This window comes from Nyctereutes procyonoides, unplaced genomic scaffold, assembly GCF_905146905.1.
Source record: "Nyctereutes procyonoides isolate TBG_1078 unplaced genomic scaffold, NYPRO_anot_genome, whole genome shotgun sequence".
NCBI classification, from domain to species: Eukaryota; Metazoa; Chordata; class Mammalia; order Carnivora; family Canidae; genus Nyctereutes; species Nyctereutes procyonoides.
The window spans coordinates 21,981,582-22,009,555 of record NW_026575117.1 but is presented as its reverse complement, the minus strand read 5'-3'; the positions used below and the strand labels follow the sequence as shown (position 1 = coordinate 22,009,555).

At 44.4% G+C, this 27,974-nt stretch overlaps 1 protein-coding gene and 1 long non-coding RNA gene across 2 annotated transcripts; one reads left to right on the top strand and one right to left on the bottom strand.

The window, feature by feature from the left end:
- Window positions 1-1,359: 1,359 nt before the first annotated feature.
- Window positions 1,360-23,225, bottom strand: ELK4 (ETS transcription factor ELK4). Its single transcript, XM_055333991.1, has 5 exons — window positions 23,034-23,225; window positions 15,430-15,645; window positions 13,244-14,119; window positions 11,541-11,657; window positions 1,360-9,651 (listed from the first exon to the last, which is right to left on the bottom strand). The coding sequence occupies exons 2-5, from the start codon at window positions 15,634-15,636 to the stop codon at window positions 9,553-9,555; spliced, it is 1,299 nt and encodes a 432-aa protein (XP_055189966.1). The 5' UTR covers window positions 15,637-15,645; window positions 23,034-23,225; the 3' UTR covers window positions 1,360-9,552.
- Window positions 23,226-23,509: 284 nt separating this feature from the next.
- On the top strand, window positions 23,510-25,821 carry LOC129515242 (uncharacterized). Its single transcript, XR_008665543.1, has 2 exons — window positions 23,510-24,325; window positions 25,566-25,821. It is a non-coding gene; the product is annotated as an uncharacterized LOC129515242 (long non-coding RNA).
- The last annotated feature ends 2,153 nt before the right edge of the window (window positions 25,822-27,974 follow it).

Sequence of the window (27,974 nt, the reverse complement as noted above, 5' to 3'; positions counted from 1 at the left end):
TTTATTCATGAGAGAGAGAGAGAGAGAGAGAGGCAGAGACACAGGCAGCGGGAGAAGCAGGCTCCATGCAGGGAGCCTGATGGGGAACTCGATCCCAGGACCCCAGGATCACACCCTGGGCTGAAGGCAGGTGCTAAACCACTGAGCCACCCAGGGATCCCCTACTGAAGGATTTCTGAGAGCTTTAATATTTTTTTTTTTAAGATTTTGTTTATTTATTCATGAGAGACACAGACAGAGAGAGAGGGGCAGAGACACAGGCAGAGGGAGAAACAGGCTCCATGCAGGGAACCCGATGTGGGACTCGATCCCAGGTCTCCAGGATCACGCCCTGGACCGAAGGCAGGCGCTAAACCTCTGAGCCACCCAGGGATCCCCCGAGCTTTAATATTCTAATATGCATTTTGAATCTCCAAGAGGTGGTGACCCCATTTCCCAAACTTAATCAATCTCATGAGACTATTGTTTCAGGTAATATTATTTTGACCACAGTGGTTTAGGAGGATCCAGCAGTCATCCGAAGTGGTTCCTACTCAACCACCTGAACACAGCTTCCCCACCACCTGAAGGGACGCTTCACTGCTGTCCTCAGAGAACACTGACTCTATCTTGTCATCCACACCTGGAGATGGGAGACAGACCTCTGTGATGTCATGTGTGCCACCTGTTAACCCCACTTTCCCCATGGAGATTGTATCAACTCAGTTCTCAAAGTACCTCATTCCATTTACTTCATGAACTCAAGTCTCCGGTTCCTTATGTTGAAAACTACACAAAGAAACAATGCTTAGAGCAGAAATAGGCAAAGCATGCTTCTCACAAGGGCTAGAATGAATCTGATTATATTTTTTAAAATTCAAAAGTAAAATAAGAGATTTCCTATTTCCCAAGATTTTTTCCCATAAATTCCTTTTTATGTCAACAATCATTTTACAGTCTCCCCTTTCCACCACCTATATCCCAACTCAGTCTTTATTTATTTTTAAAACTTATTTTATTTATTTTTATTTTTTTATTATTTATTTATGATAGTCACAGAGAGAGAGAGAGGCAGAGACACAGGCGGAGGGAAAAGCAGGCTCCACGCACCGGGAGCCCGACGTGGGATTCGATCCCGGGTCTCCAGGATCACGCCCTGGGCCAAAGGCAGGCGCCAAACTGCTGCGCCACCCAGGGTTCCCCCCCAACTCAGTATTTAAATATTGTAATGTAGAGATGTATCAAATTGTTGAAGGCTGGGTTTTAATGATAACCACTGGGAAACTCAACTTTTACCTTACATTTATCTATTTAGCACGGATGAACACAGAATCCAGAGGCCACCTCAATGGATGTGAGAAGAATAATCAATTCCAAAAGTCATTTTGTTAAAAATATTTATTTAAAAAAATACAATTGTTGTCCATATCTAGTTGCACATATATCTATTAACATTATCTATAGAGTTTTGGACTTCAGTAAATTTGCTACAGTGCTTTCTTAAAGCTGGCTTGCCATTATACAAAGCAAATTCCTCTGTCAGTTTCTGCATAAAAATAGTTGTTTTTAACATATCATCTTTCTAAAAAGACGCACATCACCAATACAGAATTTAACAAAATTTTTGCATAAAACTTGAAGGGATACAAAAAACTATCACCTGATTGGTCATCAGAGCAACCCCTCACTATATCTGGAGATGCACTGAGTATTAGCTACACTTTTCTCTTTTAAAAGCAGCATATCACAAAGCCCTCAAAGTGCTAGCACATCCTCCTCCTCACCTCCCTATGCTCTGTGTGAAGGTTCTCGGCTGCATTCAAACAGAATCCGAGACTCTGGCTATAGTCAATCCTAATGGACCTTAAAACAGCACCCCTTTGTTCCCCGGATAGGCTAGGTCAGATGGCTGAGCTAGAAGACACAGCAGCTTCTCTCCGGCTGCAACACCAATCAGTACGATTTTAATAAATGTTAGCAGCTACCATCATTTTAGTTGTGGTTTTGGGAAAAAGAAGAAAAAAAGTGATTTTAATACTTTGAAGGTCTCCTTAATGTAAATTACACCGAACCTAAGACAGGTTATTAGTGACACGTTACCTGTCCTTCATTCCTTTGGGCAAGTGTGCATCTGCATTACACAGAAGCGTTCCACATACACAGGAGCGGTGGATACTGGACATTGTGAGAGAGAGAGTTCAACAAACAAGGGGAAAAATAAACAATGAAGGAACCGTCTTCTCAGTCAGGTTGATACAGGCTGGAGGAAAACACCCTGACAAGATCTTATTACCATATACCCTGAACTAAGACACAGACATAAAAGAATACTCATCTCTGGTGTTAATGCCACAGCGGACTATGCTTTTCTTCTGCATCAGACACGGGGTGGATGAAAACCAAATGTTTACTATTTAATAACATTCAACTTTCAAGTGATAGCCACACCTGAAGATCCAGTAGGGCTCATAGAAAATTATTGGTTTGTTCTTCAAGATGCAAATTTATGCTTTTTTTTTTTAAGCCAACTAGATTATCTGGTCAATTAAGTGTAAAATTCTAATTTTAGTCAAAAATTGTATTCACCTCAAACCAAAGCTACCAGTAGCGGAATGACTGGACTGAGTGTTTCATATTTAGTCTTCCCTACCCACAGAGGTCAGTGAAACTACATGAAGGCAAGAGTGCAGAAACCAGTATGACTGTGATTAGGAAAATCAAATGGCCAGACCAAATAAATAGGCCGCGAGTGATCAAAAAATGTAATTGTATTAATTTCTATCTTTACATATATGCGCATCAGTTAATTTCACTAATTGTGAACAGGGAAGTTCATAACACATTGCTACTTCTCACATAAGCACTGAATGTAATGTACATATAAAGGCCTTGGTAATACTGCCCTTGAAAACAGAAAGTATGACATGTCTTAGAAGGGACCATGTCCCTGGCCTAACAGACTTAATAGGCAACAAGGAGTAAACAGAAAAGAAACAGAAAAGTGGAGAGTTTACAAAGCTAAGTGTACTCCATTCAACTGCAAGCCACTTAAAAAGCCATACATTTCTACAAAGCACAGTATTCAAAGCTTGTAAATGATTTTAAAACATCCTAGCCAATAGAGCACACCTTACAGAGAGCCTGAAGCAATGGCTCATTAGGTAATCCATTTATCTCTTCTCCAAAGAGTCTTAATTCCAGAAAACATAAACGAGAAATAAACATTACTTCTCTGACCCTCAATAGCCTTAGGTCAAAATTAAACAAAATAATCATTAAGTGCTTCCAGTTATTAATAACAAAACAGTGCTAATAATGGTGCCCCCCAAAAGTGCCAAGTGATTTAATACCAGTCTGTGGCATTCCCACCCCTGAACTCTATTCTAGGCATACTTGAGTGATTCTACTGGCTAGAACTTTGGCCCGGCCACAGGGCACAATCACCCCTGTCCAGAAGATCCCAAGCCTGTCCTAGCACGGCTCATAATCCTTAAGAGGGACAAGAGTCAGAATGGGCCCTTATGAGATGGGAAACAAGGCAAAGCTGAGAAGATTCTGAGGTTTCTGCTAATGCTTCTTATGTACAATTTAAGAAGGATAAACTAGGCTACAGTGCCAGAACTCCCCCACCATTTCATCAATTCACGGCCAAATCTGTACTTTAGAAATACTACTCTTAGTATAAAACTCTGTCTCTGAAAGTTAGACCTCAACATAATGAGGATTTTACACAAAAGTGCAAGTGTAGAAATGTTAGGAAATGAACTCCTCACTTGCGCAGGGATGTATGTGTGGGAGAGCAAGTCAACACGGCTTTGTTCAAGCACGTGTCATGTGCAGCCTTCTAGTTCTAAAATGGTGGCAAGCAACTTAGTCTTTAAGGTTTATGCTTCTAGGGATTTAAAAAAATGAAATGTGCAAGGCATTAATTTTTTAAAAGTGGCAACTGCAAAGTGCGGCCTTTTTTTTTTAAGTTTTAGTATAAAATAGTCTATGAGCCATCCTAGAGGATGAAAACTGTATGTTCCCTCTGAAAGATCTATTTACACACACACACTCACACACATGCACACACTCAGTACATCAGCATAGCCACACATATACAGGTACTCAGCTGATACACCAGAATGACTTGGAAGGTAATGCTCTAGTCTCCCAATTACATACTTAAAATTTTAAACCTTACAAAACTTTCTGATGTGTATTATACTAAAAAAAAAAAAAAAAAAAAAAAAAAAAAAACAGAGTTCAAGAGTCTTACTATGTTTGGTTGTATCCCTCATGAGTTTTGTTAGGTGGTTCATTTAAAATGATGTTAACAAAGGCTTGAATGTCCTGGTTTCTGCAGAAAGCCTGAAAGCCAACACTTCCCCACTCACACAAGCCACTCCGGGCTTCCAGCTTTCAGGATAAATGGCAGTATCCCAGCGACTGCCATTTTCTGGCAGGCTCTCTATCTATCACAATTTTTTTTTTTTTTTTTTTTTTCAGAAAAGCCTGAAGAAACTGGCAGCTTCAAATGGAACATTTAAACCACATCAACAACTCACCTTTCAGACTGCTCTGTTTACAGGTCAAAACATGACTTTTGTGCTAACAGGTTCCACCAAGTACGAGAAATGAAATCAAACCACCTTCTTTTCTTGCTTAATACACTACCGCCCACAAGAATTCTAGATTCTAAGATTAAAACTTAAACTTCAGTAAGCAGAATTCTGATGACCTAAGAGGAATAACAGGGCACCTTGTTTCAGGTAATGCCTACAGCATTAAAAACAGTAACAATTATTTTTTGACCCCAAACCAAGAAGATAATTAGTAAAATGTTTTCCATAGAACCCATTCTCTGGTCAGGGTACCTGCTAAAGAAAGATAATTAATGTTGACCTCCATTTCCCTACTGTGGGGCGAACAATTAACTTCTAAGCTCCACTTAGAAATAACATGTTCTATCATTCCCTCAGATAACATGGTGACTAGTGTTTTTCATTTTCCCATTGGTTTGGTGATTCATTCAGAGCTCCACGTTTCTGCACCGAGACACCTGCACTTGTCTCCACACTGGTCTACACACCTGAGAGCGGCACCTGAGCACAATTCTAGATTTCTGGCATGGATAACTAAAATACATACATGTAAGTGAAGTGGTAAGTAGCACTGACCCACCAAGGAAAGTATTTCTTCAGATGCTGAAATGTTCCAACAAATAAAAAATCAAAACTTAAAAATACAGCAAGAAAACAAAGGTGGTTATATATTTTAGGATAAAGCAACTTAATTCAGAATTTGTTGGTAAAATATAACATTAATAAGGCCAAAAGAAGTTTATAAGCAGAGTAGCAAAATAAAAGTCAATTATAGGGTCATACCTAATTTGGAGAGAAAAGAGACAGTAGGCTGTCAAAAATAATATGCACAAACCTCTGGCAAACATTTGGGTAATGGGAAAAAAGAATTAATAGGGACGCCTGGGTGGCTCAGTGGTTGAGCGTCTGCTTTTGGCTCAGGGTGTGATCCCAGGCCCAGGGATCAAGTCCCACATCGGGCTTACTGCATGGGGCCTGCTTCTCCCTCTGCCTGTGTCTCTGCCTCTGTGTGTCTCTCATGAATAAATAAATAAAATCTTTTTTTAAAAAAAGAATATAGAATTTCAGGAAGTTGAAGACAACCTTTCCTGAAAATTTCCAAACTGAACTTCTAGAGATTTTACATGAAAATCAGATCAAACATGTAAAGGAATTTTCTAAATGTTATAACAAAAGCATCCACATTTTGTTTTCAAGATCAGACCGCGAACAGTATCCTGAGTCAGTGGTCTTTAAGGTAGAGAGGCCATGCTGCCAGAGGGTGCACAAGACAGTGCCCTGGGCCAAGAAGAAAAGACAGAACTTCCAGTCAGGATTTCCTTTTTATATCATTCTTAATTCCTATTTCTGTGTATGTCTTATAATGTATGAAGGACTTTCACACAATGGTTTACAACTTAATTTATACATGTATGATTTTACAATAGGAAACTGGTGCTGAAAAACTTCTACTGAGTAAGGTGTGTGTTCAGAAAGGCTGGAGACTGCTTTTCTAAAATGCCAGTGGGTGCTTCCAGGTGCTTATGCTCCTTAGGAACATACAACATTGCCTTTAGAACTTCATAGTCCTGACACACATTCTGAGATCAGAATGAAACAAGGTTATTAAGGCCAGACCTCACAAATGCCAGCTACGAATGGGCCTGCAGGGGTACTACCAACAGCCTGCTGTGGCGGCCACTGCCTCCCAAACCTCTGATGTCCTTTCCCCTCCAAGCCTGAGTGACACACAGTATGAAGAAAACTAGAAATTGTGCCAGGTGAATAGATTCAACAGACTTGACTTTTTGGTTTGTTTGTTTGTTTCAGACTTGACTTTTTGGATCTCTATTACAGTATGTATATCATCAAGGAATTCTTCCAGTTAATAAAAATCCAGTACCCTTTCACCATATATACATATGTTTATGTATACACAGGCTCATGGGCTTACTTTTCCCATCAAAATCTGAAGAAAAAATTTATACTCATATTTTAGCCATCAAAATGTGGAAAAATTAAAACTATATTTTAACCCTAAAAGCTTATGTTGACTTTTTAAGGGTTTATGGATTATTCCCCTATGGATGTGTTTTCTTTTAATTAATGGAAGTTTTTACCTTTGTTAGAACACACAAAATACACCATGAGGAGTATCACATCACAAAAGCACTGACAAACCATTAAAAAAAAAATTACTGAGGCTAGACATGTGATTTTAATTTTGTATCTTAAAAAATCAGCATATGAACAAGAAAAAAATTATTTTAGAAATTATGTGAAGATCCACCCTAGGATGGAAGAATGTGGCGGCTGCCGGCTGAGTGTGCGGCCCTGTGTTCGTTCCTTCTCAACTCTAAGGAAGTGGCTTATAATCAGGTGCGGTAGGAGGGTTGGTCATTTACATCATGGAAATCAGCAAATCCTACAATTTGAGGACTTTTTTTTTCCCCCCTTCAGAGAGCCTGGTTGTTAAACATTCCCCAACATACAAACAAGTAGATATGAGCCAGAGCAGATGAAAAACTAAGACAATCACAGATGTCTCAAAAACTCATTCAACCGCTCCCTTACCTTAAGTTAGATTGCTTTTACCTACCAGCAGTCATCCTGGCAAAGTGATTCGTGATAGATAACAGCTAATAGCAAACAGAAGTCTCCAGTGAATATTGATCTTAAGTGGTATGTCACCTTTTGATGCTAAGAACAACTCTGGATGTTCCAAAAAACATGAAGCTGAGACTTTTCCAGGAAAGAGGTAGTTTACAAACAGAACGGTCTGCCTCATACACTTGAGCTAAGGTTGTAAACTTTCATTTAAAAAAGTAAATACATACACACACACACAGACACACACACACACACACAACACACGTCTCAATGTCAATTGATCTCGAAGAGAAAGCAGATCATCAATATCCTGAGGCCCACACCTCTCGGAGGCTTCCAGGGTAGGTTTACAGACAGAGGACTCGGTAACACTGGTTCCTAGGAAGTTGCCAGTACTGAGTTTTAATGGTGTCCTTGGTCCCTAGGCACCTGTGCTGAGACAGTTAATCTTCAAAGATATTGTCTATGAAAACAACCAATGGCTTTGCTCCTTTACTTCAAAAAGATAAAATACTTTTGTGCTTTCAAAATTTTAAATATCTAGTTAAATCAAGCCATCGATACTTACATTTGAAGTACAAAATATTCATTAACCTAATAACCTAATAAAACTATCCCAAAATGCTGCTGAGAGGTCTGATTTCAAACAAGCATGCAAAGTAAATGACACAGTGTGGGAGACAAGGGCCATCATCCGTTCCCCATCACTACGGAACACTGCCCTCATCACTGCTACTGCGCACCTCAACAACAGATTTCTCAGCTGATAACCACAAATGAACCGTTAACAGGTCTCCAACACTACAAACATAAAGACAGCTCCCTGAATATCGTTCCTCCAAGGCTACTAACCTAGCATGGATGTCTCATGCTACAGCTTCTCTACACTGTACAGAAACATAAAGTGAGTATTATACATCTAAAAGAAGCTGGTTTGTCTCGGTGTCATTTTGAGCCCTCAAATCCTTACTCCTTCATTCCATTTAGTTTATGTGACTTGATTATAGAAATGTTTCTAGAGTTAAAAGGTAAGAAATGGGCAGTGTTGTGGTGGTGGTATATAATCTAATCCTAGACTCTAAAAGCCAAGTTTTTCAGAAGATTCCACTGCGATGTTGGTATCAATCACAAATCCATCTGTATCTACCACTGATTACCATATGATCATATTTTATAAACGTGATGAAGAGATGAAGGCCTACACTTCTCACTACTGATGTGAACAATCCAATCCCTGTGTATGAGCACTTCCAAACAAATTCTGTTGCTAATTTAAAAAAAATTTTTTTTTCAAAGAAATAAGCACATCTTTACCTCACCGTAGATTTGGAGGTTTCACTTTGCTTTTCATTTTCCTAATTACATCTTTAAAACAGTCACAACCACTAACAACCTTAAATTTAAAAGAAGGTAAGTGTGCGGTGGAAAACAGGGTAAAACGAACAGAGAAGAAAAAGTCTCTTCTAACTGGGAAAGCCCCACATGTTGTTTCAAGTCATTCAGTTGAATGTTTTACTCAGAGATGCCTCCAGACTTCAAAACCCAGATTCATCCTAAAAGCTATCACTTACCATGCTGTGTACCATGGGGTTATAATCTAGGCAGTAGCCCAGAGAGCAGATAACACTTCTGTGCTGGAGATGAGGTCCCCTATTCACTGCTTGTTGCAAACACTGTCTGAAACCCCAGGTTTAAAAAATCTTCCTATGTTGAAACAGACTAGGCTCCATGCTCCATTCACAGGTTCAGACAAGATCACACAGAGAGCTAAGAGATCCACCGTGATAAAGGTAAATAAGATGCCTTTTTGTGGAGTTGCTTACCTATGTTAGGCTCACAGCAAAATAGAATCTAGTAATATTGCTCCAATCTTACTTTGTGTAAATAGGAATGACTCCTTTTCCTTCACTGCTTATACACAGCTCACTTTTCATTATTCCACAGAACACACTTGGGTCCTGAAGATATGGCCACTGTATTTAACACTTCTTCAAATAATATGCTTAAAGCAGAACTGTTTTCCTGGCCAAAGGGTCTGAATAAGGCAGAAGGACTAACTTTGTTCTTAACTGCTCTTGCAAAGCATAGCTGGCTGCAAAACCCCACCAAAAATTTCTTTAACATGAAGCTCAAAATACTTAGAAAGGAAGGAAGGAAGGAGTGAAGGTAGGAAGGAAGAGGGAGGTGGAGTTTGGACTCCAATTAAGGCATTTTTATATACAGTCCAACTTGAGTCATATTCAAAGGGAATCTTAAAAAGGCATTTCAATGGGGAATGGCAAAAATCACAATAGTCTATCACTAGCATTGTAGAACTATTAACCGCTCACTTTCAATGTAATCACGTTGAATGTCTCTTTCTTTATTTCTTGGTTCTCTCATTCCGTAAGTGCATAGGTTATGTTTTCTGCAGATCTGGGGAAAATGGGCCAGGGGTGGGTGGTCCATCCAGGCCAGACACAGTGAACGGTCCATGACTGTTCAGTACAGAAGGAAACTGAGAAAGAAAATAAAACACATTATCATCCTATTACTCAACCCCAACTTTCACTTTCTGTCCCTGCGGCAGAACATGAAAGCTGCATGCAATGGCTCATGGTACAAAGGTAGTAACCATTTATCAGGGGAAAATGTGATGTCACAACAAAAACTTTAAAGAAAAAAACTGTCCTACATGTTAAATATTAACTCTCTGGCCTACCTTGATGGAAAGAACAAACCAAACTTTCCCTCAGAGCCTAAGGTATACAGCTTTACGTTTAACTTCACACAAATATCTAGAAAGTTCATGCACTATAGAGTATAATTCAATTACAAAGCAAATCAGACTGTCAAAAAGAGGTCCAGAAAGAGATGCCCATTAATTAACTCTATTTATAACTGATGCATAAATGCTCTGCTAGAACAGAACCCCCATCATGTGTTCTAAGATCAATTCTATAGGGAGAGTCCACGCTGAAACTGCACGAGCACTGTGCAGTTTAAGGTCTCAGATCACTCTAGAACTCAATTATCTGTGAGAAGCAAGGAAAAATGTAAAAAATAAACTATGAGACATTCTCAACACTTTTTGGAAAAAAAATGTAGAAGTAGAAAGATTTTTAATTTTTTTATTTTTTTTTCCAAAAGAACAAATAAAAAGTTAAATTGCAAAATACAAGGAAGTCTACCAGTAAGTGAATGAATCAACAAAACAAACTCTACAAGTTCTAAAGTCTAGATGCTTGGGCCAAAACACTGGTTAAAAGCTGTAAGACCTTCCCTATGATCTCGGTTAAAGGGTATACAATATCCTTTTTTAAATACATATTTAAAATGTTGATAAGGGCAGCCCCGGTGGCACAGCGGTTTAGCGCCGCCTGCAGCCCAGGGTGTGATCCTGGGGACCCGGGATCGAGTCCCATGTCGGGCTCCCTGCATGGAGCCTGCTTCTCCCTCTGTCTGTGTCTCTGCCTCTCTCTCTCTCTGTGTCTCTATGAATAAATAAATAAAATCTTTAAAAATAAATAAATAAATAAAATGTTAATAAACATCAATTCTAAATGAGTGAGAAACAGAGTATTTGATATGCCATTCTCAAAAGTTTTCATTTTCAAAAATCCTCATGTGGGATCCCTGGGTGGCGCAGCGGTTTGGCGCCTGTCTTTGGCCCGGGGCACGATCCTGGAGACCCGGGATCGAATCCCACATCGGGCTCCCGGTGCATGGAGCCTGCTTCTCCCTCTGCCTAGGTCTCTGCCTCTCTCTCTTTCTCTCTCTCTGTGACTATCATAAGTAAATTAAAAAAAATTAAAAAAAAAATCCTCATGTAAAAGAGACTTATAAAAGAGACTTATATGCACAAATTTTCACACACATATATGTATTTTTTTTTCAAAAAAGAAGAATTTCTAGCGTTTAAAATGACAAAGAAATCAGGTGGTTTCAAAATCTACTATAGTACTGAACAATTCTTGGTCTAACTGAAATGTATGTAACAGTAAAGAATGAAAAGGAAGCCGGGATCCCTGGGTGGCTCGGTGGTTTGGCACCTGCCTTGGGCTCAGAGCATGATCCTGGGGTCCAGGATTGAGTCTCACATCGGGCTCCCTGCATGGAGCCTGCTTCTCCCTCTGCCTGTGTCTCTGCCTCTCTCTCTCTCTCTCTCTCTGTTTCTCATGAATAAATAAAATCTCAAAAAAAAAAAAAAGGAAAAGGAAGCCTTGCTGTGAATATCTTTGGAACCGTCTGCTGACTGGAAAACTAACCAACTAACCCTTGGAAAGCATATTTATTAAACGCAAGTTTTATAATGATTAGACTAAAGAGTGAAGACACACTGCCTTTTGGCCTCTTTCTTCATGTGTCAGGCCCCAACTGCAAGAGGTAAACTTAGAGGTGATTTACCTGGAAAAGTGTGTTAGCACCTTGCAGTCTGGCTGGACTCAGGGGAGCAACAGGGCTAAGAGTACTCCAGAAGTGGATGCTGGATAGCAGGGGGCTCGGCGTCAGTAAGATGGGAGTCTGCAATATGCAAAACAAAAATGATCACTAGGTGACTCGCCAGTTTTACATTTCAACCTCATAATAATATATCCATAGCCCTAAACCCAAATACTGTCCTCTTCTCCACTAAGGATCTCTGAAATTTTATCATGAGGAAAAGTTCAGAAATTATTTTTACAACCTAAGAAATATAAATGGCACAATATTTGTAATTTGTGTTTTGTAGGGTCTTTCCCAAATAGAGAAACCAATCTGGTCAAGTGCAGAGAAAGAACTGGTGGGATCCCTGGGTGGCGCAGCGGTTTGGTGCCTGCCTTTGGCCCAGGGCGCGATCCTGGAGACCCGGGATCGAATCCCACGTCGGGCTCCCGGTGCATGGAGCCTGCTTCTCCCTCTGCCTGTGTCTCTACCTCTCTCTCTCTCTCTCTGTGTGTGTGACTATCAAAAATAAATAAAAATTAAATTTAAAAAAATTAAAAAAAAAGAACTGGTAACTAACTCACAAACGCAGTTCTCCTTAGTAATGGGAGGTCTATTTAAATGTTATTGGGGTGAGGGGGAACACCTGAGTGGCTCAGCGGTTGAGAGTCTGGGTGTCTGCCTTCAGTTCAGGGCGTGACCCTGGAGTCCTGGCACTGAGTCCCACATCAGGCTCCCTGCATGGAGCCTGCTTTTCCCTCTGCCTGTGTCTCTGCTTCTTTGGGTCTCTCATGAATAAATAAATAAAATCTTAAAAAAAAAAAATGCTACGGGGAGGAGCCTACATGGCTCAGTCAATTAAGCATCCGACTCTTGATTTCAGCTCAGGTCATGACCTCAGGGTCCTGGGATTGAGCTCCATGCTGGACTCTGTGCTCAGCACTTTGGACTCTGCTCACTTTTTAAAAAGGGAGTGCACACCTTAGTTGACTCAGTCAGTTAAGTGCCTGCCTTCAACTTGGGTCATGATGGGGGGCGGGGGGGGGGTCTGGAATCAAGCCCTGCATCCCCCGCATCAGGCTCTCTGCTTGCATCAGGCTCTCTGCTTAGCAGGGAACCTGCTTCTCCCTCTCCCTCTGCCTGCTGCTCCCTCTGCTTTTGCTCTCTGTCAAATAAATAAATAAAATCTTAAAAAAAAAAAAAAAGATTCTTTCTCTCCCTCCCCACCCCTTCTCCCACTCTCTTAAATAAATTAAATAAATAAATAAATACATATAAATATTATAGGAGATGAGTAAGTTCAGAAATAACTAATATAACTCTACAAACTTGTTACTCAACATCACACCAGGAGGTTTTCTTAGGTTCCTGGGATTTATTGTTTTCTAGCTTTTGATGTTATCACTATTTTTTTATAAGATACCAATGAGTTTTATAAGACCAAAAAGAGAGAGAGAATAGCTGGCTTTAGGAGGAAGTTGAAAAATATTTATTTGCTTGTAGAGACAACAGATTCTTCTACGATGCTACTCCAAACCTCTCACTGATTACGCAGGGAACCGGGTCCCAGCCCACTTTTCTAAGACAGACCCAGGTAACAGCATGAGAACGTGAGGTTACAAATTCTGGATGTTTTAAAAGGTGAGTCAATGCAAACATCGGTGGCACTAAAAAGAGTCAGTTACCTGTGAGAAAAGCGCTGGTGTAAGAGAAGCCGTGGGGAGAGAGGGGCTCAGTATTCCCAGTGGGCTTGGGTCACTACCGGTGATCACGAGGATGGGCGCCAGCTCTAACCCCTTGGGTTTCTTGGATCTTGAAGAATTGCTTGTTTTGTCCTTTTCCAGCAAGGCCGCATCCTGGTCTTTAGGCTCCAGTGACAAATTCTCTGGAAGCTCCATGGGCTGCGAAGCCACGGAATCGATGTCCGTGTCAACGTCAGGATTAGGACTCAGCGGCGGCGTGGGGGTCCTGGGCGGCTCCGGCACAGAGGGGGAAGCGGCGGAGAGGGGCGGGGCGGCGAACGCGGCGGCGGTGACACTGGCTGCAGAGGCCGGGGCTTCCAGGGAGGGCAGTTTGGGGGAAGCCAAAGTCTCCAAGGCCTGGAGGGTTTCTTCTGAAGATGGAGAGATGCTGGGGCCGCCGGACGTGGCGGCAGCAAGAGGTTCGCCCGGCAGCTTTTTGGAAGGGGTCGTTACGAATCTGATGACCGACGGAGTTGGCTCCGGAGGCGGCTTCTTCTCTGCCAGCTTCTCAGCTGGACTCTCGATCTTTATGGGTCTGAAAAGCTTCTTGTTGGAGGAGTTCAAAGAGTTGAGAGTGAAGGAAGAATACAAGCCGGAGTGTATATAGTCGTTGCGGCTGGAGGCCCTGGCGCCGGGCTGGGGGGGCTTCTCCCGGCCCCCACTCTCGGGGTCCCTGGCGCCGCCGCCCACCTCGCCGCAGCTCAGGGCTTCGCAGTCTCCCTCGGCCCGGCCCACGGTCAGGGGGTCCATTTTCAAGATCTCTGGGTACGACACAAACTTGTACACAAACTTCTGACCATTCACTTTTTTAATGATATTCTGTAGATGAACGAAACAAGCACGTTATACCTTCTGGTAAACGCGCGCCCACAGCTCACAAACAAGCTGAGCTAATAGGGGGTCTCGATTTGGCAAGGAGTTCACTTAAGAGCTTCAGAATCACCTCCATTTATCTAGCCAGACCAAACCCAGGTCCTAGCGCCCTGGAGCATAAGCTGAGAACATTTAACTGTCTCACAAGTAGCTGAAATGATGTTACGTAAGACAAATTTCGATTGCCTAACTCGCCCAATCACATTATCTGTAGGAAGTCAAAAATCACCGAACTGCGGTCTCAAACAGTTCCAAAGGTACCAGCCATGCACATCCTGGGTAAGCACAAAGGAAGAGAATACTACTTCTGCTGGGGCTTCTACTTCCTCCCGGAGTTCCAGCTGTTTCTTACTTCACACCACCCCCCCACCCCCCCACCCCCATTCTGGAAAGCTGGTAAAGGTTAAAGAAATTAAGATCTCAGCTTCTCATTCTAATTCTATCCATTTGAACCATTCCTTTCACCTCAGAGCCCAAGAACATATCCAAAATAATGAGAAATTAAACAAAAAATAAATTTGAACCAAGCAATCAAATCTGTGTACTAACAGCTATTCTTCGAAGTATTAATTTGGGGGCGCCTGGGTGGCTCAGTGGTTGAGCACCTGACTTTGGCTCAGGTCATGATCCCGAGGTCCGTGGGACAGAGTCCTACACTGGGCTCCCCACAGCGAGCCTGCTTCTCCCTCTGCCTGTGTCTCTGCCTCTCTTTGTGTCTCTCATGAATGAATGAATAAAATCTTTAAAAATAAGAATAATAATAATAAAGTATTAATTTGTGTTCTCTGGGTTAACCTCAAAAGTAAAAATTAAGTAAAGCTAAAAAACAAGCATACATGTGACAATTTTTAAATTATGATAGACACAAGAATGTTTATTTTATCCTCAACAATCTCAAATTTTCTTTTCCTTATTCCAACACTATACTCATTTTTTCTTTAAAGACAACAGCAATTAGGAATTATAAAATAGGATGAGGAGTGGGATTGCAGAAATAGAGCTGGAACAATTTACATGTTTCATCCTAATTCCAAACTGCTGAAGTTATAAAATAAACTAGATCAGAATGAACCAGGACAGTGATCATTTTGCAATGTATACGAATCTCAAATCATTATGCTGTACACCTGAAACTAATATAATGTTATATGTCAACTATGCCTCAATTTAAAAAGGCTTAAAAATAAACCAGAACATTAGTACGTCATAACCTCAACAGAAGAGAGAATTCTTGTTTTGAGGTGGATGTGAATTACCTTTACATAATAGTATCTGAGGGCTCGGCTGAGTTTGTCGTAATTCATATTAGGCTTGTTCTTCCGAATCCCCCAGAGACGAGCCACCTCTTCTGCCTGCAAAAGCTTGAACTCCCCATCGTTAGAGGTCCAGCTGATCATGTGCTTGTTCTGAGGCTCCTGCAGGAGCTGAAGGAGGAACTGCCACAGGGTGATAGCACTGTCCATAGCAATGAGCTGAAAGAGGCACACAGATAAGACACACAATAATATTAACAGCCAGCACTTATGGAACACCACATGCCAGGCACTGTACTCCAAACAGTATTACTTCTTTTCATTCCCAGACAATCCTACAAAATAGGTAACTGTTGCAGCCTCATTTTGCATTTGAAAAAACTGATCAGAAAAGAGGTAAGCCACTTGTCTGAGGCTGAGCAAGTAAATGGTGGGGCTGACATTTAAACCCAGGCAATCTGGACCCAGAGTCCAAATCCTTAGGCAAGTCCAGTGCTTAAGAAAAGTCTCGTGGGGAGATAAAGTTCGTTCCATAAGTCACAGGAGCAGTCTGATGATTGCCGATCACCAGAGTACCACTGCTACTGAGTTTTATCTGAAAAGCTCGTTGTCCTGTCCCCTGAGATCACCATTTTAGTATTTATTTAAATCAACCAACTTGGTTTATTTGCCAGGAGTATGTGTGTGTCTCACGGTGGCCCGAAGATACAGGGAATAATTTACTTCTGCTCCACTGGCATTTCTCCTCCAAATAGTTTCCGTTCTCATAAATTAATTTACATTTAAATTGGCAGCACTGAAAATTCAGTAAAATGCTCCCTGATTTAATTTACAAGTTCTGTCACCATTCTGCCCACAGGGATTCCATCTGCCTAGATACATTTTTTTTTTTTTTTTTTTTAAGGAGGCTCCTCTGCCCAATGTGGGGCTTGAACTCAGGACACTGAGATCAATAGTCGCATGCTCTACCAACTGAGCCAAGCCAGGTGCCCCTAGAGATCCTCCTTTATTTGATGAGTGGCCTTTGATTATCAAGATATGAAATGAAAAAATCATTCAATATCTCAGGTTTTAGGCTCTCCCTGTTTAGGCCAGAGTTTCTCAGTTTTGGCTCTATTGATATTTTGGGCCAGAAAATTCTTGGTTCTTGGAAGCTGTCCCGTGTATTTTACTTGCTTTGACCCACCAGATGCCAGTAGCACCTCCTGCCCCATTGTGACAATCAAACACGTCTCTAGACATTGTCAAATGTTCTGGGAGACAAAATCATCCCCATTGATAACCACTGGTTTAGGGAACAGGGTAGCAAAGAAATGCTCTCACAAAGTTATTTTCCTCATAAAACTTCAAAACCATACCCCATTTATTAGGAAGAATTATTTAGGGCAAAAACTCTGGCCAAACATATATATAAACATCCTAAGAAGCCCATAAATGAACTATACACACACACAAGAGCAAAAAACCTTCCTTTTCTTATCTAGGAATGAGATCTCAATGGACCAGAATAGGACTTGTAAACAAATTAAATCAATTCCATTAAAATACTATAAAAATAGGTAAGTTGGGCTACATCAAAATTTTAAACTTTTCTGCTGTAATAATATCATTAAGTGAGAAGCAATATTTAGAATGGGAGAAAATAGTTTCTTTTTTTTTAACACAACATTTTATTTATTCATGAGAGAGACACACACACAGAGAGAGAGAGAGAGAGAGAGAGAGAGAGAGCGCCAGAGAGCCAAGAGCAGAGGCAGAGAGACAGGCAGAGGGAGAATCAGGCTCCATGCAGGGAGCCCAACGTGGGACTAGATCCCAGGTCTCCAGGATCACGCCCTGGGCCGAAGGCAACCGCTAAACCTTTGAGCCACCCCAGCTACCCAAGAAAATATTTTCAATTATGAGACTGGTATCAGAAATACATGAAGGAGTTTTTTTAAATATTTATTTATTGGGACGCCTGGGTAGCTCAGCAGTTAAGTGTCTGCCTTCGGCTCAGGACATGATCCAGGTCGTGATCCAGGTGGAGATATCGATTCCTGCATCGGGGTCCCTGCAGGGAGCCTGCTTCTCTATCTATGTCTCTGTCTGTCTCTCTCTGGGTCTCTTGTGAATGAGTAAATAAATAAAATCTTTAAAAAAAAAAAAAAGATTTATTTGAGAGAGAGAGGGGGGTGGGTGAGCCAGGGGAGGGGAAGAGGAAGAAAAATCTTCAAGCAGACTCCCCACTGCATGCAGAGCCCCACATAGGACTCAATCCCAGGACCCTGAGATCGTAACCTGAGCCGAAATCAAGAGTTGGACACACTCAACTGACTGAGCCACCCAGGTGCCCCAAGAATTCTTATAATTAGGGATGCCTGGCCTGGCTCAGTCAGCGGAGCATGCAACTCTTGATCTTAGGGTTATGAGTTCAAACCCCATGATGGTGTAGAGATTCCTTAAAAATAAAATCTTAAAAATAATTCTTATAACTAGAAAATAGGAAAAGAATGTACAAAGACATTTCTTCAAAGAAGATACACAAACTGACAATAAGCTCATGAAAAGATACTCAACATTAATTATTAGGGAACTAAAAAAGTAAAACCACGTAAAATAGCACTTCAAGCTTACTAGGATGGCTATAAACAAAAAGACAGACAGTAGCAACAAGCGTTGGTTAGGATGTAAAGAAAGTGAATCCCTCATGCATTGTTGGTGGGAATATAAAATGGTATAGCCACTTTGGAAAACAGTGTGACAGTTCCTCAAGAAGCTAACCAGCATATGAGTTACCATATGAGCCAGCAATTCCACTCCTAGGTATATACCCAAAAGAATTGAAAATACATGTCTACACAGACACCTGTACAGAAATGTTCACAGAAGCATTATTCCATAGTAATATCCAAAAAGTAGAAACTAAATGTCCACCAACCGATGAATGGACAAGCAAAATATGGTATAACTACACAGAATATTATTCAGCCAGAAATAGGACTAAAATACTGGTACACGCTACACCATGGACAGACCTCAACAACTCTAAGTGAGGGGATCGCTGGGGCTCAGCAGTTTAGCGCCTGCCTTCGGCCCAGGGCCTGATCCTGGAGTCCCTGGATTGAGTCCAGCACTGGGCTCCCTGCATGGGGCCTGCTTCTCCCTCTGCCTGTGTCTCTGCCTCTCTCTCTGTCTCTCATGAATAAATAAGTAAAATCCTAGAAAAAAAAAATTAAGTGAAAAATGCCAGCCACAAAAGACCACATATTGTACTTGTTTACATGAAATGTCCAAAACAGACAGATGTATTAGACACATTAGATCAGTGATTGCTAGGGGCTGGGTAGAGAGAAGAAGAATGGGGAGTGAATGCTTATGGGGTGATGTATATATTCTAAACTTAACATTGCTGTGGAGGAGGGGCGCCTGAGTGGTTCAGTAGGTTAAGTGTCTGCTTTTGGCTCAGGTCATGATCCCAGCATTCTGGGATTGAGCTCCATGTTGCGCTGCCTGCTCAATGGAGAGTCTGCTTCTCCCTTTCTCTCTGTCCTCCCCCTGCTCCTGCTCACTCTCTCTCAATTAAATAAAATTAAAAAAAAAAAAAAAAAGACTGTGGAGGTGGCTAGACAACTCTTTGATTATACTAAAACCACTGTATTGTACAACTTAAGTAGATGACTTTTATCATTAAAAACAAACTAACAGGCAGCCGGGGTGGCTCAGCGGTTTAGCGCCACCTTCAGCCCAGGGTGTGATCCTGGAGACCTGGGATCGAGTCCTGCATCAGGCTCCCTGCGTGGAGCCTGCGTCTCCCTCTGCCTGTGTCTCTCTCTCTGTGTGTCTGTCATGAGTGAATAAATAAAATCTTTAAAATAAATAAATAAATAAGCCAAGTCTCTTTCGTCACAGTCATGTACTCCTTTCACCAGGAGAACCACTCCCTAGGTGGATAACTGCAATCACATTACCAGCTGGTTGCAAAAAAAAAGTATTACAATTAGATACTAAGTGATAATGGCCTACAAATAAGGTGTTACTGTAATACGACATAACAGTGCCCACTAATCTTTCCCACAGCCTCACTTAAACTGAGTTAAAAGAATAGTTTTAGGGGTTACCTGGCTGACTCAGTAGCTGGCTACCCGTGACTCTTGGTCTTGGGATTGTGAGTTCAAGCCCCACATTGAGCACAGGGCTTACTTAAATAAAAAGAGTAGTTTTATGTTATGATCCATCAAGTATGGGAAGGGATCCATTTATCTCAATTTACCAGAGACCTTGTCTTCTAATGATATCTGTTCATGCCTAGTTCCTTTTCATTACATATATTTTCCATCTAAATGATTATTCTTTTTTGGTCTACACATGTCAAAACTACTCCCTAGTAAATTTTAGCTTAACCGAAGAAGTATCTCCCTGTGTCCAGACATCATCTTCATATCAAGAATGCATGGGGGGGGGGCACCTGGGTGGCTTATTGGTTAAGTGACCAACTCTTGATCTCAGAATCCTGAGTTCAAGCGCCAAATCGGGCTTCATGCAGGGTATGGAGCCTACTTTAAAAAAAAAAAAAAAAAGCTTACAGAGATCAGGGTATCAGTGTGTGTAAGAGAGAGAGAGGGAGAAAGAAAAAAGGGGAAACCAAGAGGTTGGGGAGAGAGAGAGGGAGGGGAAAAGAGAAAGGACAAAGAACTGAAATCTCAAAACGACCACAAATGTGGAACCCGTAATTCCATTTCTTTTTGGGAAAAATTCCTAGGGTCTTAATACCTATCATGTAGATAATGCTTGAGTCCCACAGGTTTAGGTATACATGTGGCTAAGGTATACGTGTGAAGACAGAAACACACATCAACATCGAGCACACATCTCCACAACGAGCACACAAGTGCCACACTGGGCAAAGGGGAGGGTCCCCAAAGAATGTGTGCTCCCATAGGGGTTCAGATTTCACCTTTCAGCTTCTATTTTCCCTTCTGGTTATTAGGGGAGCCTATGGAGTCAAATGCTGGTGAGCTGCTGCTGATACTTCAGGGCAAAACCTAACTGTTGTGGAAAATACTGATGCTTTTTTTGTACTTTACAGTGCCGCTGGGATAGAAGGTTGTTTAGAATCAAAGGGCATTGTGGTTTTGGAATGAAGCACTGGAAAAGAATGTTCTTTTGCAAAAAAAAAAAAAAAAAAAAAAAAACACTTCACAGAAAGATATAAAGTGGACATCTTCAATGGGTAGTATAAAGGAATATTTTATTCATTCAATTTTGGTATCAGGCCATACTCTGAAAAGTTGGTGAATCTCTGGGTATACAGTCAAGTTGAATCTCTTCCTTTCAGTTCCTAAAAGTGTGCTATTAATACAAAACTCAATTATTTCCTCAGGCATAAAAGAGAATCAAAGAATAAATTCCAGAGCACAACTATTAAAAAGATGATGAATCAAAAAAACACAGAAACTTTTATTCTAGCTACTTATTAATAAAAACCCTTACTTTCCTTCACAGAGAAACTCAAGTTTTCTAAAAGCATGCTTTTAGAAGAACTTTTCAGAAGTGTAATGAGGGAAATACTTAACTGTTGCAAACGTAAGAATGTGATTGAAGAGTTAAATGTTGAAAACCTAACTGATCCTACCTTAATCCTTCAAAGGTAGACCAGTCCCAGAGGTAAACTGAAAGAAAGTATGTTGAAATAAGCTATTAGGGAAAGGAAGTCTCTAGTAAATGAAACTTTTTCCACCCTGAACATGTTTATAACACACATAGTCCAGTTGCTGTGGTGACCCACAGAGCCCAACTGTTTTTTCAGAAACAGCAGCTAAGACCAAAATACTATGTCTCCAAATTCAGTGTGCTGCTTCAATAAGACAAAACCAAATTATAGATCAAGCCTAGTTTTGAATTAAGATCATCTTCGTTCTCGGGGCACCCGGGTGGCTCAGTGGACGAGCCTCTGCATTGAGCCCAGGGCGTGACCTCGGGGTCCTGGGATTCAGTCCCACAGGGGGCTCCCTGCAGGGAGCCTGCTTCTCCCTCTGCCTCTGTCCCTCTGCCCGTGTCTCTCTCTCATGAATAAAATCTTTCAGAAATAAAAACAACAAAATCATCGACGTTCTCAAAAAGCGACCAGGAGTCTCTTAACTGTACAGTACCCTACGTCAAGAAAATATTGAAAGTACAGCCACATGGCAGGAAAACTTGAAGACAACGTTTCCCTAAGAGTGTAACAGATTTCACTTGTGCAGGTTTTTTTTTTTTAAAAAAAAAAAGATTTTGGGATCCCTGGGTGGCGCAGCAGTTTAGCGCCTGCCTTTGGCCCAGGGCGCGATCCTGGAGACCCGGGATCGAATCCCACGTCGGGCTCCCAGTGCGTGGAGCCTGCTTCTCCCTCTGCCTGTGTCTCTGCCTCTCTCTCTCTGTGTGTGACTATCATAAATAAATAAAAAATCAAAAAAAAAAAAAAAAGATTTTATTTATTTATTTGACAGATAGAGCGTCAGAGAGCACAACTGGCTGGGGGTGGGGTGGGGGTGGGGAGCAGCAGAGGGAGAGGGAGAAGCAGGCTTCCCGCTGAGCAGGGAGCCCGAGGGCCCTGGGATGCCTGGGGTCGTGACCTGGGCCATCCAGGTGCCCTCACTTTAGCATGTTGGTGTTCAAATAAAACCAAAGAGCAGGGAATTCCTGATGGGGAGGTGGTGGGGCGGGGGGAGCGGGGGGGGGGGGGGGCTGAATCATAGGTCTCCTCGATGAAGACATCACTAACTACGAAAGCACCAAGTTTTCCGCACAGTGGGGCGGCGGCTGGGAGCCGGCGGGGGGTGGGGGGGGGGGGAGAGGCCCTGATCCTGATCCACCGGCGAGACGCGCCAGCGACTGCAGCCCTCCCGGCAATGCCCTGCACTGCAGAGAGCAACAGCCTGGGGAAAAGCCAACCGTGTATTTTCCGACTACTTCAGCCAAGGAGCAACACCCCGCGTCTCCGGCCGAGGCCAGCTACGGTGCCGCCCCCTACAGCGGCTTCGATCGAGCCTCGCCGCAGCTGTGCGATATAAGCCAAAAGCCGGGGGGGGCTCGCGGGCGAGGAGGAGGACACGAAACGAAACTCGACACCGGATGAACAGCGAGCGTGGGGGGCGCAAGAAACCCGGCGCCCGCGCGCCGCGAGCAGAAGCAGATCGAAGTCCGGGGAGGAGCCGGACCTCCTGCGGCCTCGGCGAGCCCCGAGTTACTGTACTTCCGTTTGCCGACTTCCTGTCACTACAGAGAATCAGAAGTCGTCCCCCCTCCCCCCCCCCGCCCCGGTGCCCCTCGGGACGTCGCGGGGCGTAAGCAGCGGCGAGGCCGGGCCCGCGCGCTCTGCCGTCCACCTGCGCGCCGCGGGGCCGGGGGGCGGGGCCGGGGGCGGGGCCGGGTCCCCGGGGAGCGCGCCCGCCCCGCCCCCTGCCCCGCCCCCTGCCCCGCCCCGCCCCCGCCGCCACGCTCACTTCCTGTTGTGCCGCCTGCTCCCCCCACCCGGCCCGGCCCGAGGCCCCCCAGCTCCTCGCGGCGGGGGCGGGGCGGGGCGGGGCGGCGGCCGCGAGAGTCCGCGGGGACGCGGGGTGCACAGGCGCGCGAGGCCGGCCGCTCACCGAGGCCGCGCGCGGGGCTCCCTCTGGGTCTCTGCCTCGAGCGCGATGCTTCTCTCCGCCCGCCGCCTCCTCACGCTGGGACCTCGAGGGCGGCGCGGCGGCCGCTGCGACCCCCGCGGCGGAGCCGGAGAAGGCGGCGGCGGCCAAGCCGAGCCCGCCGGGTGCCCGCAGCCGCCCGCATCGCCAGCCGCCGCCGCGCCCGCCGCGGCTCCTCGCGCCCCGCCCTCCCCGCCCCCGCACGCGGCGGCGGCGGCGGCGGCGGCGGCGGCAGCGGCAGCGGCAGCGGCAGCGGCGGCGCGGGTCTTAGGGCCGCTACCCGCCGGGCGCGCGCTCGGGGCGTTCCTCGCCGGGCCCGGCCTGCCAGTCGCTCCGCGGCCGCCGCCACTCTCAAACCCCCCGGCGACGTCGGGGCCCCTCCCGGCGGCGCGGCCGCTTCGCGTCACTTCCGGGGGCGGGGCGGGGCGGGGCGGGGCGGGGCCGCCAGTCGGGGCCTCCCGGGGCGGGCGTGGGCGCGGCGGTGCCCCAGCGCCCAGGCTGCCGTCCGCGGGGCGGGGGCCCGGGAACCGCCTCCGTGGGCGCTCAGTCGTCGCCCGAGGGCTTCTCTGTCCTGGGCCACCAGTCCCGGCTCTTCCGCGGCCGAGTGCCCGAAGCCGCCGGTTCCTCCGCAGCCTGCTCATCCCGAGCGCCAGCCCCCGGGACGCCACGAACCCGCCCCCGCGCCCCTCCCCCATGAACGTCGGTCAATGGTCCCTTAGCGCCCTGGCCCGGGCAGTGACGGGAGCCGTCAGACCTGGAGCCCAGCCGCGGCTTTGCGCCTCACCGTCTGGGAGGCCTCAGCTTTCTTGACTGCCCAGAAGTTCCATCATCTGTAAAACGGAGAGAAGCCGGAGGCTCAGGGTTGCGAGGATTGGAGCGGACCCGGTGCCGAAGTCACCCAGCAGGGTCTGCGGCGCACCCAGGCTCTAGATGGGGGCCCTCAGGAGGGGGCACACGGGGTACCGAAGACTGCGGGGGTAGGTTAGCAGCAGAGGGGTGCGCGGCCGGCCGGGGCCCGGAGCGCTGAGCGACGCCTCCGAGAACTGGCTTCCCGGTCGCCGCCTGCAGGAGACGGAAGGGCCGGGGTGTGGGTCTCCCGTACTGGGGCCATTTAGTCCCTGTACGACCCGCAGGCAGTCGCTGCCCCTCTCTGCACCTCAGTGCCTCGTGCCAAGGGGAAGGGGACCACGTTCGTTCAGCGCCGCTGGAACGAGATAAAGCCCGCAGCGTGCTTCGGGCGCTTCCTGGCACCCCCGGTAAGTGGTGACGTCATTGCTTTTTATCTGCAAGACTCCGGCGCCCTCGGCCTCCGGTGTGAAAGGTTTCCGTTTCAGAGACAGGAAGAAGGATCAAGGTAGGCTGTTTAAGATGCACCCTTGGAAACGTTTGTTTATAGGGATATTTCCTCCTAAGCCTCAGGCCAGACGCAGGTTAAGGGTTGCGGAGCTCCGCTAGGCTGCCCTGCTCCGCCCAAACTGGCAGGAGACCTCGGATGCGGCCCCAGGGTCCACGGAGGCATCCCCGCTGCTTTAGAGGAGTTGACAGTCTTGCCGATTGCAGTTTATTTTTGGGGAAAGAGCCTACTTCGGGAGTTCTTGAATTAGTCATAGCGAGCCTGTGTTTTTAAGTTGACTTTTAAAAAAGATAAAAACAAAAAAAAAAGCAAAAAAAACAAAAAAAAACAAAACAAAAAAAATAGATTGACTTTAAAACACGCACACGCGCGCACACACACACACAGGACATGTTGACAGCAGAGACACTAAAAGGAAAGTCAGTTTCAGATTAGTGAACTGGGGAAAAAAGTTTATTGACGTGCCTGGTTTTCCCACTCAAGATTCTTAAAATATAGAACCTCTCTCTCCGCCTTCCATCACACAACAGATGGTGGTTTTTTTGCAACCGCCACGGGTGGCTGTGTTGCTTTTTTGTTACCTTGTTTGGTCACTTTCTTACTTGATAGATTTCGAATCCTAGTCTTAGCGACTCGGGGCTGTCTCAAATGAAATTTGCGGATTTTATCTAACTTTAATACATGTTTTTCTGCCTGACCTGGCTCTCGATTGTGTTTTTCCGACCGTTTTGGTTATCCCAACCCTGCCACCCTTATTCCCCTCATGTAATTACATTTCCTTTCTTTCCTTTTTTTTTTTTTTTAAGATTTTATTTATTCATAAGAGATAGAGAGAGGCAGAGACACAGGCAGAGGGAGAAGCAGGCTCCCTGCAGCCTGATGTGGGACTCGATCCCAGGGGGATCACGCCCTGAGCCAAAGGCAGACGTTCAACCGCTGAGCCACCCAGGCGCCCCTGTAATTACATTTCCTAACCCAGTAACACCTACTTAGGATTATTTCTTCTTGAAGCAACTTCCCCTTGCCTCTCTTCAGTGCTGCTGCCTCATCATTACCCCAAATTTGTGTCCCTTTTTCCTAAAGAAATATTTCGTAGATTCTGAGCAAGCGTGGAACCATCCATCGGCTGTTCTGTCTTCCAGGCAGTATCTTACAGAGAAATGAAGTAAAGAAGAAATAACGAAGTCGGAGGAAACATCAACAGCTCCAGATCAGGACAGATGAGAAGCAGACTGCAGCATGTCTGACATGAAGGAATAAAACTCGGAGATTTCTGAATTCTAGCCTCTCAATTTCCCTAAACTCCAAGCTTGATCCTCCTGGGAAAATCCTTCCGATTTATCTCTTCTGGGCCTCACTTTCAATATCTTTGAAAATAAAAGCTGTTCGTACCTTTCACTTGTAGTCTGTGGTGGATGGAGGAAAAGAAAAAGATAGTTGATCAAAGTGGGCTTTGGGTTCTTGTTGAATGGCCCAATAGTTACTATGTTTGTGGGACTTGAAATGTTAAAGGAAAAGTTACCTTTGAAAATAAAATGCAGGCTAGCTGGATCCTGAATCTGGCGGCATTTCCTAACCCCATTACTTGTTAAGACCCTAAAATTCACCTAAGACAACCAGTGGCATGATGGTTAGAAATATCTCTACACCAAGACTATTATTCTGGGCAAAGAAGTTTCATCCCCAAAAATAAGACTTATAATCAGAGTGTATTCAAGGTCCAGAGAAAAACTCATGAAAAAGTCTTTGAACAATGTATGTGTGGCCTCTAGACCATGAGAAAAGCTCATGGAAACATCATTCAGCCCTAGCTGTAAACTTCACACAACACCCTGTTTTCCCAGAGAGGACCTGACAAGACATGACTTATTGCAGTTACCTGCCTGGGGCATATACTGATCTAACACATTTCATGACCTGTTTCAAATACACCTAAGAAATAACTTCATATACTGTTCTTCTTTGGAATCTACACCCAATCTACTTCTTTTCTCCTCCACTAATTTTTTTTTTTTTAAGATTTTCTTTATGGGGGAGGCGGCAAAAGGAGAGAGAGAATATTCACGCAGACTCCACGTTTAGCAAGGAGCCAGACGTGGGTTTCAGGCTCTCAACCCTGAGATCATGATCTGAGCCGAAAACAAGGGTTGGGCTGTGGGGTACCTGGGTGGCTCAGTCAGTTAAGCAACTGGCTTCAGCTCAGGTCAGGATCCCAGGGTTCTGGGATCAAGCCCCACATTGGGCTTCCGGCTCAGCAGAGAGCTTGCTTCTCCCTCTCCATCTGCTGCTCTTCTTGCTTGTGCTCTCTCTCTGTGTCAAATAGAATCGTTTAAAAAAATAAAAAGAGGGATCCCTGGGTGGCGCAGCGGTTTAGCGCCTGCCTTTGGCCCAGGGCGCGATCCTGGAGACCCGGGATCGAGTCCCACATCGGGCTCCCGGTGCATGGAGCCTGCTTCTCCCTCTGCCTGTGTCTCTCCCTCCTCTCTCTCTGTGTGACTATCATAAATAAATAAAAATTTTAAAAAAAAGATTAAAAAAATAAAAAGAGTTGGATCTTAATTGATCCACCCAAGGTCCCTCCAGTAATATTTTTTAACCTAAAACAATTTATTGATCTTCCATACATGTACTTTTCTTCACATCCATGCAGAATACGTGTTAGAGAAAGAGAACAGAACTGAATACTTCTTTCCTAACTGCCCTTTGGAAAAGATGTAACTTGATTGAAAATCCACCTTGTGGGTAACCATGTAAGATTCTGGGGGGGTTTGACTAACTCATTGTAGGATATGTATTTCTCTAAATTTTAAGCTGGAAGTTTGCTTCCATTTTATGATAACTGGCTGGAATTTTTTTCCACTTAAAATTAATTCAGGAACAACAAAAAAAGATTAATTGAGGAAGCACCACCAAAAAGGCTTTGTTCTTTTTTTTTTTTTTTTTTTTTAAGGTATTTTCAGTCATGGACCAGAGGCACTGACACCTCAGAGACCATCATTACTCTCCACGACTTCCATCAATTTTCCAGTTCTCACCCATTATTTCTTTTGATCCTATTGACATAGACAAAAAAAAAAATTTCAGCTAAGGATCCAGAGATGATGCGGAAGGAAAAGTCAGGCTGACAAATTGAAGGGGTTAAGTGCGGCTCTTACAGCCTTGCAGTGTTGTGGCAAGAAGGGACAGGGAGCAGGAGGGAAGTATGACCCCCTCCCACCCCATTCAGGAACATTTCCTGAGAGAGGTGGAGTTTTAAAGACGTGGTGCTAATTCAGAAACACGTAATGCCAGCTTTTTCCTGCCTCCCTTTATCTGTCCAACCGCGAAACGAAATGAATTTTGCCATGCTAAAGACCACGTAGCTGGAGAGTGGCAGACCCAATTCATAAGTGTGGCTCAGCCACCTGCTTCCCTCTCCCAGACTCTCAGGGCAAGGGAATTTAAATTCTGTCGAGGCTCACCTCGAAAATGGGGAAATCGTTGGGTCTGTAGGGCTTTCCCCCACCTCTTGTCTCAGCCTCTCCCTGCTCCTCAGTAAATGCAGTGTGATG